Below are 17,857 nucleotides of genomic sequence, written 5' to 3'. Positions count from 1 at the left end.
ATCAGGCAAGGCAGAGATCACGTAGGGGGAGCGAATAGGCCCTGCAGCACAGCACCCAAGCCCTGGTGACCCTGGTCACACCACCCAACCCCCAATGCCCCTCCACCCAACCTTCCACATGATGATGAGATGGCATGATTGCCCCCACTAATGATGATAAATTGACCTCCTAATTAAATAGGACACTCGAACAAACAGGTTCTCCATTAATCAGTTGTGTTTGCCCGCTTTCCACTTCCAAGTGGATTCTGGCAGTCATTTATGGCAATTACACTCTTTGCCATGCCCATCGCTTGGCCACTTACGGCGTAGAAGAGCACACCAGCACCGTGGCTGACCCCGCTTCTGGGTGGCATGCCGGAGATGTCCTGGAGTTGGACACAGGCGGAACCAGACACAATATTTTAGTGTGGCATTAAAGGGAATAAATTGTCCGAGGAGCACATTATCAGCCTGCTGTGTCCTTTTAAGAGGAAAATAAACAAGTTAGTTGCCCAGTGAGGAAGTAATTACAGGCTGTGAGTACTTCACAAACGTCATTACCTTTAAATTCCCTGTGGGCTTTACTTGGACTATGCTACAGGTTCCACTGGAAACACACATGCGCTCATCGCATGTCTCTCTCATAACTGAGGGAGGGAAAAAACCTGTGTTGCACTGTAATGTTTGTCGTCATATGCTAATAAAGAAAAAATATATACGGTCAGTGAAAAAGCACAAGATGTGGAGTATCACAAAATCACCTGCAGAATGACATCCTCTTCAGAAGAGCGAACAGAAGGAGACCCTATGTTCAGTGAGATATCGCTAAATCATTTACGCCGAGGTCCGGTGAAAAAAACCTTTACTGTGCAGCCTGCTGCTCGTCTTCTCATCCATACTTAATGAAATGAAAATGCATCCTGCATGTAAACCCTCTGCCTTGCCTCTCAGCCAGGCCCATAATGAGGCTTGGAGCAGGTGATCAGCTCCCTGATATACTCACTGCTGTTGAGAAACCTAAGATGGGAAACCCACATTCTAAACTGCATCAACACAGGCTTCATTGTCCACTGGATGACATAAGAGCTGTGCTCATATCAAGTGTAGTCCAAACACATGACCAACGTGACAGTGATATAGATTTCACCAATCAACTACAGAAATAGCTTTTAGATAATGTGTATTAGGGAGATTAGAGTACAGAGTAGGTAGTGATCTGAGATATGGCTAAGGCTAAGGTTAGCGAACAGAAGTGCAGTGTAGTAGAATAGTAACTTCATTGACTGGATGAGTAAGGTATAACAATCCTTAGAAGAGCCTCTATTGTGTTTCTGGACTGTTTTATATTCGTCCCTGCAATAGCACCTTCAGGGCTGAACACATGGCAGATATGACTTTCCACGTAGGGCAGGGGAGAGGAGGAGGGAGAGAACAGTAGTCTGTGTTTATATAAAAAAAAAGAGAATCGGAAAAGACCATGTGGAAGACTTAATGTTCTCAAGATACAGTGAGAGAAAAAGAAAGCAGAGACAGACAAAGAAGAAGAGAGTGACAGAGACAGACAGGGAGGCGGGGGGGGAAGAGGGGGCGAGCAAGGGGCATCTCTGCCATGAGTCCTCTGTCATGTTTCCCCACTGGCACCAGGCTCTGAGGCGCTATAACCAGCTTTGGGTTAGCCACAAGGCCCTGCTGCCCCGCTGGGTGTGACACTGCTGCTGCTGCTGCTGCTGATGCTCTGCTAGCCACACTCATTCAGTGCCGCACTGACAGATTCCCCTCGACCTCTCTCTCTCTGTGAGCAGGCAGCAGACATCATGCAGGAGTAGGAGGACTGGAGGAGAGCTGTGGGACATTGAGGAGCCAATTACAAGGTGGCACTTCAGTCAGTAGTAATGGAGTTAATATTTTGCTAGCTTTATTCAGCATTGTCAAATTATTTGTCTACAGCAACAGCTAAAGTTGGTCATGGCCTGTTCCTAAACCTAGTCCCAACCTAGTCTACAGTTTTAGTTTTTCAACCATGTCAGCAGATGCCTTGTTGATTTTAAATGATGGCCTACCAAAATAAAACTGGATTGATGGTAGTCTTAGTATTTCGTATTGTGTCTGGAAGCTTCCCGGATGCTTCAAAGGGAGGGAGGAATCAGTTGCAGATTGGCATGATTCACAGAGGGAGCAGAGATTCCACGCTGTGTCATATGAGTACCATTAAACTTTACCAACCAAGAGAAATGTCTCCTGTCATGTACAGACACACACACACACACACACACACACACACACACACACACACACACACACACACACACACACACACACACACACACACACACACACACACACACACACACACACACACACACACACACACACACACACACACAAATTTACAGGAAAACCAGTTGGACGTTTCTCAGCCTCGGGGCGAGCAGAATGACAGTGTTTGTGAGTTATGGCACACCATAATCCCCCTCCCTGTTTGATCCACTGCAACATTTTAGACACAAATACTCTCCCCCTTACCTGATGAAACGTGTTGTCTAGAAATGGTGGGAGCTGGTGATAATCGGCCCAAATACAGGCAGCTGCATCTGCTGAAGAAGAATACAATTTCAGACAGACGAACTCCTCCTCCTCCCCCTGGCTCCACATTTCTTGCTATAAATCCCAAAGGTGAGTGGACAGGCCTCCTGACTTTCCATTGTGCTACATTTCACAGAGTTTCTATGCCAGAGTTAAATAAACATCTCTGACAGACACAGGCCAGTGAGGGGGAGATAGTGGGGCTGGGAGTGGGTGACAATTTATTGAAAGGAGTATTTCATTCCATCCTCTTTTCCTGTTTAATGTCTTGCAGAAGGTAAATTGAGGGCTTTTACATGATGTTGTCGTGTGTGCCATATTCTCTTTAATAGTAATTAGTTGGTTTAGGGGAACAGGCAGTGTACGGGAAGGCAAAGATTGCAAAACAACAGCAGAAAGCTGGCAGGGAGAATGTTGATGGAGTTGTTTCGAGGGGCCCAGGTTCTGAGAGGGGCATTCCCTTTTTTCTTCCCCCGAGGGCAAAGCCTCAATGAGGGGGCATGTTGGCACGGGTCTCGATTTGAGTGTGCCAGGATACCAGCTAATGTCTGAGAGAGAGAGAAAAAAAGAAGAAAACGCACAACACAAAACCTTCCCAGCTTCCATAACCACATGCTCCCCTAGAAAGCATGAAGTACTGGCAGCCGACAAAGCGAGGTTGGCAGGTGTCTATGGACACGGGATGGCGTGCCTGGCAAGCCAGGGAACAGATATGCATTCTTCAGCATTTAACTGGAACTGTGGGCTAACGCCTTACTTAGCTGTCACCACGGCAGATATACTCAGCCAATCACCGGACTGTGGGGACTAAGGTTGTGCTGTTCTACTGGCAAGCTTCATTGGCTCCATGAGTAATTATACATTCGAAAATGTAAAAACTGAATATAAAATAATAAAAACATGCTTTAGTGACTTTTAATTCACTTATTTTCAACTCAGGCAAATTATGGCTGCTAGAAAAGTAAGAACAGTGAACATCTTGAGTTTACATTTAGTGGTGAGGGAACCTCTTAGTGAATGTCCATCTGATCTTAATAGATTCCATGAGGCCCGGACCCAGTTGAGGGTGATGACCCAGTGGTGGTCCCCTGTGGTTCCCACAGCAGCCGGACCAGACAGGACACAGGCCGGGGAAACATATCACTAGTTGTCCATAGGCCACATTCCCAGCCTGTAGTTACAGGTCAGCTATGCCACAGTCTGCATCTGGGAGGCTGTGTTCAGACACACACACACACACACACACACACACACACACACAGAGGCACACACACACACACGATTTAGTTCTTTTTGTTTGTTTTTCATCTAGCTTTGCCATGTGCTATCACATTTCTGTCGGGTCACAGTGCAATCAACGCATATCATCATTAAGGGGTAATAATCCGGAAAGGTCTACTTGCCAGCCTCCATGAAGACTTTTCCTGTCCTTTCATGCTTGCCTCCAGGTTTCTCAGCATTACAAGTGGCTCATGATCCCCCCCTACCCCCCTCCCTGTCTATCTGAGCTGCCTTCCCACTTCACCTCTTAAAACATTCACATGGTAATGATTTTCAGTGTCTGGTTTTATCTGGTACCTCTCTGCTCCAGATGGAACTGGCTTGGTCTAAACCAAACATTTTCTCTTGTGATTAAATGCTCACAACCCTTTTTTGCCTTAATACCACTGCTCTCGTAAATGACGTGTTTGAACTTACTGTGTATGTCCCAACACAGTTGCAGTACCTCCAGACTGTGAGAAACACTGTCGCTCACATACAAAAAAACTGCGGGCCTCAGACAAATCCTTTTTTTAATATCTGTACTCTCAAAGAAGCTTCTAGATGCTCGACAATTATGTCTATGTCAGAAAATGCAATAATATTTGCCGAGGTGACCGCAGAGTCCATCAGAGGAGTGTCAGAGATCGCACTTTGGCATAATGTACCACGGCCATGTTCCCCCCAGACAGAAAAGCATACTCCTCTCTCATATCTCACACCTACTCACCAAGTCAAGCCGATTCCAAATTTAGCAGGACTGGTGGTAGAACGCACTTAGGAGCATCCTGCATGACCTCATGCTTTGAAGCCTACATTCTAAACCACCACTGAACATTCCGAGATGCCATTTCGATTCATTTTTGGGACTGTACCTTGGATTTTGAAAACCATGAGCTCAAACCATTTCATTCTCATTTAATGATTGGATATGTTGTATTCTGTGATTAACAACTGTTAACACATTTCTGGAATCTTCTAATCCAGTCTGCTGTGTAAGACTTTAAGCTGTCTCCGTTAAACAAGTGTCTCATCTCATCTATATGAGTCAGCCAAATGTAAATTGTTTTCATCATCATATGCAAATGCTTTAGACTTCAAAGGCTGACATGTATGCCGTTTTGGCCACAAGAAGAACATCGTTAAGAGGCCTTATCTGTTCTGAAATCTCAGACTCTGGCTCCAGCTCTTGGTAAAAACTTATTCGGAATAATTACAGCATACATGGCAGATAGACTTCATAGTCTGGAAATGCAGATAGGTTTCTTCACATCCCCCCCCAACCATACCACTGAAGCATGATGAGTGATGAATTTCTTCTGAACAATGATGAATTTCTTCTGAAACCGTTTAGATGAAGTGAATGTGGACACAGAAGTAGTTGTCACGTCAAAGTGTCTTTTTTTAATGAGATCACTGGTGTAATGACGAATAGTTACAGTAGCTGACATTTATACATTTCACCCTGGGTGTAAAAAGATACTTCTTTCATTTAACTGACCTTCTGAAGCCCTGAGCAGAGAACCTGAAGCCTGCATGACATGTTGTGTTTTTGTCAAATTATTTGTGTTAGAAAAGATGACAAATATGAAAATGTGTATAATTTACACAGATTTGTATACTGCATTTAACTTTGTCTAGCTTTCATCCTACCACAGTACAGCTAGCCTATGCTTAACTCCGAGACACTTGGGCCATAAATTCGCTCATCTACAAGAGCGTCAGCTTCTGCAGCTGTAGCCCATATTTCTACATCTACCTGGGGAGACACATATCTCCTAAAACAGGAAATGACACGGTGCTCCTTCTCTCCCTCTCCATTGATCCAGAGGCAATCTTTAAACTCCCCTGCATCTTGGGATAGTTAGCATCCTTCTTTTACATACCTCTTTTCTAACCACAAACAGTACTCTATACATACTGTGTGTTACGTAAAGACCCAGTGTGGGAATACACATCTATCCTAACATGCTCTTCTATACATCGTGCTATGGTTATCACCAGCCCATTGTGGGCAGGAGCATCCAGCTCTTGTGTTTCCACAGGGAGCTGGCGCCCATGGATCCCTGACTGAAAGGAGTAGCCCAGCTGGGGTGGAGAGTGAGTGAGTGAGAAAAGCAAAGAGGGAGAGGGAGAAGAGAGGGGAAACTCTGAGCTCTTTCTCTGGGCTGGTTACGTAACCGTTGAGGAGATTGCCGATTCTCAGGGAAAAAGAACAGTCCCTCGTTCTCGCTCGCACTCCTCCCAAATCCGAACACTTGGTTCAGGCTCTCCCTATTTTTTTTACATCAGGATTCAGGTACGAAAGGGGAAAAATAAACAAGCTTCTGTATCACGCCATGCTTGGGTGGGTGAGGACTCACTCTCACTTTGTTGGCCTTACAATGTGATTTTAACAGTGAAAGCAGAAAGCAGACAAACTAATGGCATCATGTACTCAGAATTATTCTGGGAGGGACATTTTTTTTATCCGCTTGCTTCCCTCCACTTCTTCTCTCTGACAAAACCACAAGTTGAAGGATGCCTCTCTGCGCAGTTGAATATTTGAGGAGAGGCTGTTACATTTTGCAGACCGGAGTGGAGTCGGTCTGTGGTCCAGGCCTCGGACCAGAGGCTGGTCCTGCAGTGAGATTTCACACCAGAGGAGTGGATGTTGACAAGAGCTTATTATGCCTGTGCACATAGATTAGATCCTTTGTATGCCATTGAAACAAAAAAGCAGCCCACGTCCCTCTCTGACAGCGATGAATACATCCACTTCCAGCGAGGCCAGTGGTGGTGTCGCTTATGAGATGAAAGCAGTGGTGGGCCGTGGAAGTATTCGGATCCTTTACTGAAGTAAAAGTACCAATACAGCAATGTAAAACTACTTAATTTCAAGTTAAAACTCCTGCATAAAAAAATCCTAAGTAAGTAAGAATACAGAAGTATTAGCAAAAAAAGTTGGTTAAAGGATTTAAGTACTGGTTTGGTCCCTCTGATAAATTATTTTATATATGCACTCACTAGATTATTAATACTAAAGCATCAGTGTGTTAGCACTGGATTGTAGTTGCTGGATTTGGGAGGTAGATTGAACTACTTTATATACACCATTTTATGAACAGACACACCAGAAAAATGCTAAGCACTTAAAGTACAGTACTTGAGTAAATGTACTTGTCTACTTTACAACTGTGGTCCTTTGAGATGATGATTGCTCCATTCTTAAAAAGCCCAGGCTTCAATTGTTTGAGAGTTGCTCAATTGCCCTCATGGGCTTTTTTTTGGGGGGTCATCAGACACCCAAACACAAAGGGTGGAACTAGACACCACATTCATGTCTATCTTTGTTATTTAAGTCCTCGAGGCACGTCTTACACATGGCCTGTTGTGCAACAGAAGCATGAGAACACAGACAACTTTCTTTGTCGAATTGAGAGTTCATACAAATTGAAACCTGGGGGACAAGAACAACCCTAAGTCATAAGTGTCTTTTCCCATAACTCAGAGGTTCAGTGGTGATGAGACTGCTTACAAGAATTTTAGGGATGGTATAAGAACATTTGGCTAAGATTTTTTTTTAAAGGAAGCGCTGATGATTCCCAGGAAAAAAAATGGTGCAAGGAGCCTCTGCCCTTGAACATTTTGAAACAATATTGAGCCAAAGGAATGTGCCTTTCCAGACACCCAAACACTGAGCCGTTCCAGCCAAACGGTTGTCTGGGAATTCCCTGCCCCTTCACTGCATTGCATTTGCTCAGTTAGTCTGGCCAACTATCATCAGCGATCCACTTCACTCACGTAATTGGACACGCCTTTAACCAATCAGACCAACGATACTATACAACGATACAACGATCGGTAATAAAGCAAACACATATTTTTTCTGTATGAATTGTTCCAGGGCAAGTTTCTGTTCTGTTTTCAAAGAAAACTTGCCTTATCGAAGTTTTGCGGTGCTTCGGCGGCCACCATGTCCAATGTTTAAAAACTCTCCGTGCAGTAGAATTTGTAACGTAGCCGTGGTAAGTTTAAATCCGCCAATGGCGCGCCAGGTAGCCAAAAGCCAGTTTGTGATTGGCTCCAAGGATTGTGGAACTCTTGAAATGAACGGGTATCCATACTTGGCCAGACCCAGTTCTGAGGCAAAATCAATTTGGCCGGAAGAAGTGGGGCGGGACTTCCCAGACTAGCCAAACGGCATACTTGAAATGGATGACCTCATCCCCAAGTAGCACATCACTGTGTATGCAAACACAGCACCATGGCAACAGGCAGCCGGAGTGACGTGCAGAGCCGTGATATAAAAGCCACTCGGTGCGCGCGGCTGCATCGGATTCACTTTCAGGACGATTAATCAGCCTAACAGAGTTGTTCCACTGTCTCAGATCAATCTGTTAACGATAACAAATATGCCTCGAGACATCGTTTGGTGTCTGTGAGATAGTTTTGCCGTTCCTTTGCTTCGGCGACCTCTGACTTGTTATGTCTGCAGATTAAGTTTCCACTGTGTATATTTGAGATGTGAATAAAACGTTTGGTGACAGCTAAAGTACAAAATGAGAGCGAGAGCACGGGATTGTCTCTTTCCACCAGATAGAGGAGCATTGGCTGAGCCTGTCAGCTGAAATAAACGGAGAGCTGTGGGCCACCAAGTCCATAGTGTTCCGCCCTCCGCAAAATAGCTGGTCTGAAGCTATATGCAGTCCCTTTGGAATGTACCGGGCAGAGACACACAGAGGTCAACTCATCTGATGAATTTAATATTCTCCTTTAAAACATAATTGTTAGTAGATTAACCTATAATGAAGGGCAGCATTAAGAACAACCATTAAAATGATCTTGATTTGTGATCGCAGGCATATCTGACGTGAATCAATTACAAAACACTATAACAGGGGCCATCAAGAACAAGCACATAAAGGAAGGGAGGTAATTTATAATAAACTTTATTAGAGTTAACATTATCTACATCACTGAATACAAAGAGAGAAAGGGATCACCTGCAGGCAGAGGGGCTATAAAATGAGACCAGCAGCTCAGTTGTCCATGATCAGATCCATGAACATCAAACCAGAGCTGGCATTTTGCAATTTTCATTAAAAAAAAAAAAAAAGCCTATGAATGACAGCCCAAGTTTGAGAGAGAGCAAAAGAGAGAGACAGAGCGCAAGAGAGAGAGAGATGGAGGAAGGAATTAAAAACAAAACAAATAAGAAAGAAACATGTCAATATCTTGGCAAATGTTCACCATCTTTGCATCAAGTTTAAAACAGGTTTCTCGTATGGTCACAGAAACAAGTTCTCATCACCCTAGACAGAGGAAGATCAAATGGCTCAAAGTCCAGAGCGAGCCACCCAATGACAGTGTCAAAAACGAACTGTGTGCAATGATGCCACCAAATTCCATTGAACTAGAATAGCATCTGGTGACAAGATTGCCTGCTTATAGTCCTGGCCTTGGCCTTCCATCATGGACCCAAGTCGTGTCAATGCACTTTTTGCCAACATATGGAAAACAAATAGGGGGAAAAAAACAGTATTCAGACATCCAAGATGGGCTAACTGGCTAAAAATTATTGATTGTACATTAATTTGTATGACACATTACAAAGGGAGACCGTAGATGAAAGCCATGCCACTTCTGTCCTGGAGCAGTGGATGCTACAACATTTTCACAGTGACGTAATCCTTCAATCATTCCTTTGAAAAACACTTTTTTTTCCAAAATGGCTTCCTAAAAACTACCCCCTCCCAGTAATGCTCTGGTGTCACACATACAGGCACTTATGTTGCAGTGGGAACCTAAACATGAGCAGTGGGGAGTGTAGCTAAGGGGGAGGAGGACACAAGGTTGGTTGGGGGGGGCAGTCAGAGCGCTGCACAGAGCAGCTTGATTCACAGGCTTCCTGTGGTTCGGTATTGGAGAAAGAGTCCACCCTGCAGCTACCTCAAAGCCCAGGGAGGGAGACAGGCCTGGGTTTACCCAGCGTGGACAAGTAAACTGTTGGGAGATCAGTACACCTCCAACTCTCCCCTCCACTCACTCACATCTAGAAACAGATGTATTACAATGGGATAGGGGGGTGGGTAACTAAAAGCAACCACAAGGACGTCTTTGCACTAGGGTTGGAAATGTAATGCATACCATGAGGTCTATACGTGTATGCACTTGTGAACCATGTCATGGATTTTGGGTCGGGGGTGGGGGTTTAAGATAAAAGCACCACTTTCTTTTTAAAAATGGCATCCAATGGCCTTACAATCATGTCCAAGCCCAGATGAATCATGATTAAAATCAAGAGCATTTTTAGCCTACAGTTTGGCCTGTTAGACCTACGAATCCTAGAGAGGAAAGGCATGGTGCGGAAGGCAAAAATCCCACTGCTTAGTCACACAGGCATGTCAGATAGTACCAGTCGGGCACATAACACGGCCATGACTGGAACAGTTTTAAAATAAAAACAAAACAAAAAATAAAAACAGACAAAGTGAGAGGGATGAAGGGAGGATGAGGAGGAGGCCATGGCAGTCATGGAGGGAGGCTCCACCAAGCTCATTTGCGGAGGCCATTTTGTTGTGGATGTCTTGGGCCAGTGCCTGCACAGTGTTTCATATGTGTTTGTTTGTTACAACCAAAACGGAAACAAAACAAAACGATTCCAGTACATAGGGACATCATCAGTATGTGACCGTAAACACCTCCGAAACACTGGACGAGAATAGTCCTGGGTCAGATTTTGTTTAAAAAAAAAAAAAAAAAACTATTTAAAAAACAGGAGCTTTGTACCAAATCCAGAGAAAAGAAGAAAAAAATCCTTGAGAGCGACAGATAGAGAGAGTGGGAGAAAAAAAAAAGTATTGGGAGTTTATGCCACGTGCAGAGGTAAAGGCACTCCCAGCATCATTGGTAGAGCAGGTAGTTCTTGAGAGACTCTGGCAAAGGCAGTCCGTGAATCTCGCTTAGTCGTTCCCTTCCCAGCGCCACACGCACCGAACGCCGGCACAGGTCCATCAGGGGCAGAGGCTCAGCTACGGAGAAACACACAGAAACAGGGAAGCTGGTTAGAACACACACCGAATACACGGATGGATTACATGAGCGACCGCAAAAACACAGTGCAAACTAGGCCATTACTAAGGTCATCCAGCAAACCCTTGCTCCAGGTTATGAGAAAGTGAACTTCAGTTAACCACTTGTGGAACCACCTGCTAAGTTCGTTTCCCCTCCCACCCCACCCCCCTTCAGACCCTCACACATTGCCTCAGGAAATCGTCGTCTGACAACCTCTAACCCTCCACGCCAAGCGCTATACTCACACACACACACACTAAACAAATTGAACAATACGGCAAGGTCGGGCCATCTGTGAGCAGACAAACAGGGTGTTCTATGGGAGGAAGTGTGCAGCAGACACACTGACATGAGACAGACACCACTCGCAGCCCAAAGGCCTTGATGTCATGTGGCTGACTAATGCTCTGGCTCTCCAGACACGGATGCTCGTGCTACACAAGAGCGAAACCGCACTTCAGTTCCCATAAAATAAAAAAAACAGCACCTGTATCCTGTAATGATGCTTGCCATTTAAGCTCCATTAACAATCACATAAAAAAAACAATCAAAAAAGAAAAGAAAAAAAAAACACACACACACACACACACACACACACACACACACACACACACACACACAAAATAGCCAAAGGAATGAAAAGGTTCCCACAGCACAGATATTTCCAGTCTGGTATTGGCAAAAAAGAAAAGGCTACCTAGAGAGGATGGATGGAGTTCATTAGGCCCCACTTTACTGGAGGCCACACTAATGGACACATGCTTTGAAACCTGCTGCCTTTGAGCGGTCGGCGGGGACGAGTGAGTGAGTGATCACGAGCAGCTGGGTCCCCTGAGTCACTGGGCACGGGGCGGCCTTCGTTAACAGGACACCAGACTGCTGAGGTCATCACGACTTGACCAAGCTGTTTTCCATCACCTCAAATCTGAGGGACTTTAGAGGATATTTGATACAGTACGGCCCTGAAAAGTTTATGGTGCCAAACCTGGGAAAGTGTAGACATACCTGCACAGTTTGAAGCGCCATGTTGAGGGAATGGGACCTGGCCATTGTATTATTTTTATCGCACACGCACACGCGCGCGGACAAAGGACAGGCAATGGCCTCAGGTGTAGGAACACATGGAAAACCCATCTTGACTGATTTGCTGTGGAGCAAGCACAAGCAAGCCCTGCAACGGTTCCATGGGACACATTGTGAAGTCTGACCACAGGTATTATGTGGAACAGCCACACCGAGGTGTTCCAGTGGAAAGGGCAAAGTGTTCGGATTAATGATTGGCTTCCTGGAGCCACTGTCGGAGATAGAGGAATGATGTCACAGAGAAGCTCTTATCAGGAACGCTAACCTAGTTTACATAATTCATTGCAGAGAAACAGGAGCCGCGACTCTGACGTCCTGCTCCAAAAGTCACCAACGCTGGGCTCCGGGAGTGGGGTGCTGGGGGTGTGGGATGGACACAGTGTTCCAGAGGCTATGGTTGGAAGTCAAGGCTGCTATGGAACTACTCTTGTGTCTGGACATGCTCAAACTGAGCAACTCTGAGAACCCATGAGTTTATAGAGAGTGGGAAATAAAACTGAAATGTGGCACCAACTAATGAACGGTCATTCAATGAAAGGTCTTTTGCGACTTCAGTATTGAATTCGGTTCTTGCCCCTCCCTTGGAAATCACTGACACAAACGTTTCTATTACAGATATCCTGGTTGAGCACCTTTTGTCCAAATACGCATATCATGACCTAACGAAATGCAGTCATTTCTAGTTTCCCCTATATCTTGGGAAGCATTAGAATTTACATAAGAAGTTCCGTGGTGCTGGTTGAAGAAAAAGCTGACTTAATAACCAGACCATGCAATGACTCCTCTTAAATCAAATTAGCAATTCAGAGAAACACAAAATCCACTGAAGAGAAGGAAAATACTTACGATCAAGCCCGTTGATGTACCGCATCCTTATTTCACAGTGTCCCCACACCGCACTAACTACAGGGTACAGCTTCCTGCCCTTCAGTCCCCGGAAAGCCACCCCAAGATACTGTCCGTCCACCATGAAACTCATTGTACCCTCATCCATGTCCAGCACCACCAAAAACGCGTCCGGCACCAGGAAGGTCTCATCAGGCTCCAGGAAGGACGGGTAGGTCTTGCTGGGCTGGTTCTTCCCGTCGTGGTAGAGTTTATTCCTGCCCAGGTCCCAGCCCCAGGAATCCTGGTTGTTCCCCACCAGCGCAGTGTAACCCACCGAGTGCAGCGGCGCCTCACCGGTGGACACTCCGACCACGGCGTGCGTGCCTCGCTGGCGCATTGCCCAGTGGATCTCCCAAACGTGGAGGCCGCGCGTGTAGCCCACCCGCCCGCGGATGGCGTCTGTGCTCTGGGCGACCGGGTGCCTGTGGAAGATCAGCTTGTTCTCCTCCTTGACGAAGATGTTTAGCGAGCGATCGTCATTGTTCCACGAGTGCTGCACCTGCACATCCTGCCCTGCCACCGGCATGTCCAGCAGCATGTCCAGCCGCGAGGGCTTGGCATAGTCCTGCGCCTGCAGCTCCAGCTTGAGGGGCCGCAGCGCCGGGTCGCGCATGTCCACTGCTTTGATGCCTCCCGGAACCTTCTGCCCCATGCTGGGTGGTTTTATCCTCCCGAACTCCTTGACCCACCCCCCTCCTCCGCCTTCAGTGCTGGTGGTATAGGGAGAGAGAAAAACAGATAGAGGGAACAGGAAAAAAAAAAAAAAAAAAAAAAAATTCGTCAGCAGGGGTCCAATGCTTTGCTCCTGGCTTCCAGTCAGCCAATCAGGAGGGCTGGGTGCTCCCTTTACTGTGTCACAAGTTGCTCGGAAACCAAGTCGGAGCAGATGCACGTCGAGCCCACCTGGGGAGATTAGAGGGGACATAAAAGCAGAGGCAGAAGTCTGTGTTAGCTAATCATTACACCTGCCAGCCTTCCATCCTCTCCGCTTCAGATCCACCATTACCAGACACTAAATCTGCTGCAAAAGTCTGAATACATACACGCTACAGCCTACGCACAGATTTGGACATAAAGAAAAAAAATGAAGACTCTTGATTACATGGCACCAAAACAAAGCAGCACACAACACAGCCAGCGCATGCAAGTGTGTCATCCTGCCGTTGCATAAGTGTGTGTGGTTTCGTAACGGTGTCGTTGCTGCTGCTGTGTGCCTCTCAAAGTCTACAGGTGCAGATTACTGTACAGACTAGAGGCAGACAGGGTTTGCCAGCCCACACATGGAAATATTCCCTTTTCAAAAACGGCTTTCATGGTAATGATAAACAATATAACGTCTTAAGGCTTCATCTCGGTGAGTTTCCACAGACAAGCGAGGGAAAACCGGTAAAAATTTCAGGTTGGATCCAAAAACGTCCCAAAAAAAAGAAATGTCAGAGGGAGAAAAAAAAAAAGGCCATTTCCTTTTATAAGCTCGTCTAGTCTGCAGATAACAGGAAAAGCAATAAGAAAATGTCTGGCTTTAAAAAGAAATAAATAAAAGAAAATCCACGCAGCCGCATTGTATTCAAGGAAACCACAAGTGACAATATCTCGCCCGGGCTCCCAGAAGAGGCCCTGAGACTGAGGCGAAGAGCGAGCCAGTGAACCTGTTCACCGCCCATGTCTCACGCTGCACTGACGCAACACACCGCTTTCTTTCCTCTGCTAAATGACGCCACTTTTTCCACCGTTTACTGCGTCACACTGCCTTTGCAAAACCAGTGATTTGCGACGGTAACGTTGAAGAACTGGTTGACTCGTTACCTTCCGTAAGAGCTTTGATCAATAACCCCTATTGGTCATCACCGGTCAACGATCACAAAAAGATGGCGATGTTAGCATTTACGTTTTAACACAGAGTTAAAATAGTTACAAAAAATTCAAACACACATTACTGAAACAGCGGTGAAGCACTCTTCAGCTCAGCTGGTCATGGAGGCCAGACGTGCCAAGAATGCTGCGACACAAACAGCCTAGAAAGAAATGGGCCGCTGGAGGGGCCAATCTGTAATTGAATTGTAGACAAGAGTTCATTGAGAAGTGTCTTAGCCCTTTTTCCCCTGACACAAGTAAACAACCATTGGAAATGGGTCATGCCTCTCCAGTGATGGGCCAAACAGAGGCGGGAGGGGAAGCTAGCAGTGGGTGGCGAGTTTGTGGATGTAAACAATATCCTTCTCAATGCCTGTCCAGCCTTTAGAAAAAGAGGGAAACATGTTAATTTGCACACTCTTGCACATGGCCACTTTAACTGTTCCCCTTCCTGCCCCGGCCACAGGCGCACGACACAGGCCAACCCAGTCTGTCTTGCTTTCGTAAAGTACACAACTTAAAAAAAACAAAAACATTCAGATTGGCTTTGGCACAATTAGTTGTGTGATTAGCTCTTTTCGCAGCCATAATCGTGTACATACGCCCTCTGTCAACAGTTGGCATCCGCAGGATAAACGTGAAATGTGACCAGATGAAAGTGGGTGAATGACCTAGGGACTCGCAGGACAATGGCACCGCGCTACCTGGGCCGGTTTTAGGTCATATAGTTTTACTTTTTTTGCCTGAGGGCTGAAGGCCTTCAGCTGGTGGGGCGGGGGGTCTCAGGCCTGCTGTGCTGGTGGGCTGGAGGTGACGAAGGAGTATGTGTGTGTGTGTGGTGGTGGGCAGGGGCCTGATTGAAATGCAAAGGGGGGCTGTGTGGATTTGCGGAGCTTGTGGAGAGAAGGGGGGAGGTGGAGGTGGAGGTGGAGGGAACACTGGTGCCTTTTGTGTGGGACCCCATCTAGCCCACGTTTAATACTCATGCAAATGTACTCTTGTGCTGGACTTTGGTCTGGGCCCCTGCTCCACAAAAAGCCTGGTGAGGTCCTTGCCTTCGTCCGGCCCCAGTGAAATTCCTCACCCCTCACCTCAGCCGAGGCTGGGGTAGGCCAGTTCATGCAGCAAGCAGCTCAACAACCAGCAGGAGGCGAGTGTGGTGGAGAGCGTGGCGGTGAAGAGAAGATAAGAGCAGAGCAGAGACAAGCAGGGCAACTGTTGGAAGTGCAACCATGACTATGCACCCACCTGGCCTCTGCTTGGCAGTCAGACACTGCTACTTGCTCCCGTCTGCTTTTTCCCCCCTCTAACTGAAGACAGGTCTTGTCAGGTACATGACGGATCAGAACAAAAAGGACACGTCATCCGAGATATTTTCAACAAGGATATTGAGACATCTGGCAAGCACATGTTTCATATGTCGGCTTGCCGGGTCAGGAGAATGGAAATGCCTGCACAACTCATTGTTAACAAAACTGTCACACAGACCCTCCATTGAGTGGAGAGAAGCGGATATACTGTCCGTAATTTAGCCGGTTAAAAAGTAAATAATCTCAAAATCGTCCACACACACTTTGGCATGATAAACGTTGCTCAATATGTTGCATTGCCTTGATTCCAAGGCACTTACGCTATACCTAAATATAACTCAAACCACCATTCACTTCAGCTCTGAAAACTATTCACTGTCTGCCTCCCCGAATAAACACTAATCGTTATCAGTAGGTTGGCTGAAAGACATTGATTACCGAGTCAAATAGGAAGGATCAATTTTACAACAGATATTATTGCTTTATTTAAGAACTATACAGATGGTATTTTAAAGCTTTTTAGTGCGCAATGTTCTCAGTATCAATTACTTCTCCACATTATCATGAAGTCCTTAACCGAAGCAGAAACGTAGAGACTGAGAGCAGGCAGTGGGCTGTGAGGTTAACATTTCAACAGACCTGTTTGCACATGACATTTTTTGGAGGCAGTGGCGTCTGCTTGAACTCGGGTTCACCCCAGTCGGACGCCACGCAGCGGTAAACTCAAGACATCCTCCACCTCCCCGCTCCGCTCTGACAGCTGCCTGCACAGCCCTCCGTACAGCCCCAGAAGAGAGGCCCGCTGAGCGGCCACAGGCCTGACCAGTTTAACTGCTGCGCTGGCCCTGCGGGTGGAGCGCCCAGGCCCCAACAGGTGCCGTCACAGTCTAGCCATGGCGTGACAGCAGAGGCCTGCCAACGAGCCCTGCATCATCCTGCATGACTAACCAGGCAGATGGAGCCAGACAGACCACATATCATGCCCAACCTGCAACGCTCAATTCATCAGCTAGGAATCTAACATGACGTACTTACACGCTGCCCCATAACAGTAACCGTCATCAGCCCGGATTGATGTGTGTGGCCAACACACACAGACACATGAAAGGAAGTAATGAGGGAAGTGTATTCACTTCTGAGAAGCCACAACACGACGCAGAGTGCCGCCGCGAGACGGACTTCCTGACGAGACAGACACTGGTGTGTGTATCTGCTGAATCACCGCTAGCTTTGAAGCTCCCATCGGGTGCCTCCTGATGGATCTGAGGAAAAGGAAGACTAAATATGTGCACCACGCAGAGGGCAGCCCATTCAAACTTTGGGTGATGTCGTCCAGTAAACATCTCAATTGCCATAAGGGCAAATTAGATAAGGGCAGTCCTGTCACACACACACAGTTGAATTCCTGTCCTCCTTTTGTGTACTTGAAATCAGATTCAAATATTATTTGTTCTCAGTGTTGGAAAATTTTGCAGAATCTGAGTGTTTCCCCACCTGTTGTAAATGGCCATTGAAGGTGCACTTACAGCCACTGTAAGGGATCACTGAGGCATCCATTCAGAAGAAGAGAATACAGGAAAGACTAAAACAACCAGACTGATAAACATCGCTGACCTGATTGGGTCAAAGGGCATTGACACTGAACGTGTTGCATTTTCAGAATGGAAAAGTGGAGTGTAAGGTGGCTCATTACAAAACTACCTAAATGCTTTACAATAACAGCCACAATAAAAAGGGGATTCATAAGATCTGTAATGTGCAAGAATCTATTCAAATACCATTTAAAGAACTAATTAAAATCAAGCTTTCAGAGACACTGATCAAAGATTTATATTTTAAAA

The 17,857-nt window shown here is 46.2% G+C and overlaps 1 protein-coding gene across 1 annotated transcript; it reads right to left on the bottom strand.

The window, feature by feature from the left end:
- Nucleotides 1-10,544: 10,544 nt before the first annotated feature.
- Nucleotides 10,545-13,504, bottom strand: spsb1 (splA/ryanodine receptor domain and SOCS box containing 1; the record flags this gene model as incomplete). Its single annotated transcript, XM_080853254.1, has 2 exons — nt 10,545-10,838; nt 12,811-13,504. The coding sequence occupies 2 exons, from the start codon at nt 13,502-13,504 to the stop codon at nt 10,711-10,713; spliced, it is 822 nt and encodes a 273-aa protein (XP_080709380.1). The 3' UTR covers nt 10,545-10,710.
- Between the last annotated feature and the right edge of the window lie 4,353 nt (nt 13,505-17,857).

Source organism: Sprattus sprattus (genome assembly GCF_963457725.1).
Source record: "Sprattus sprattus genome assembly, chromosome: 16".
Taxonomy (NCBI): domain Eukaryota; kingdom Metazoa; phylum Chordata; class Actinopteri; order Clupeiformes; family Clupeidae; genus Sprattus; species Sprattus sprattus.
The sequence above is the reverse complement of the archived record's forward strand: the minus strand, read 5'-3'. Positions and strand labels throughout refer to the sequence as shown.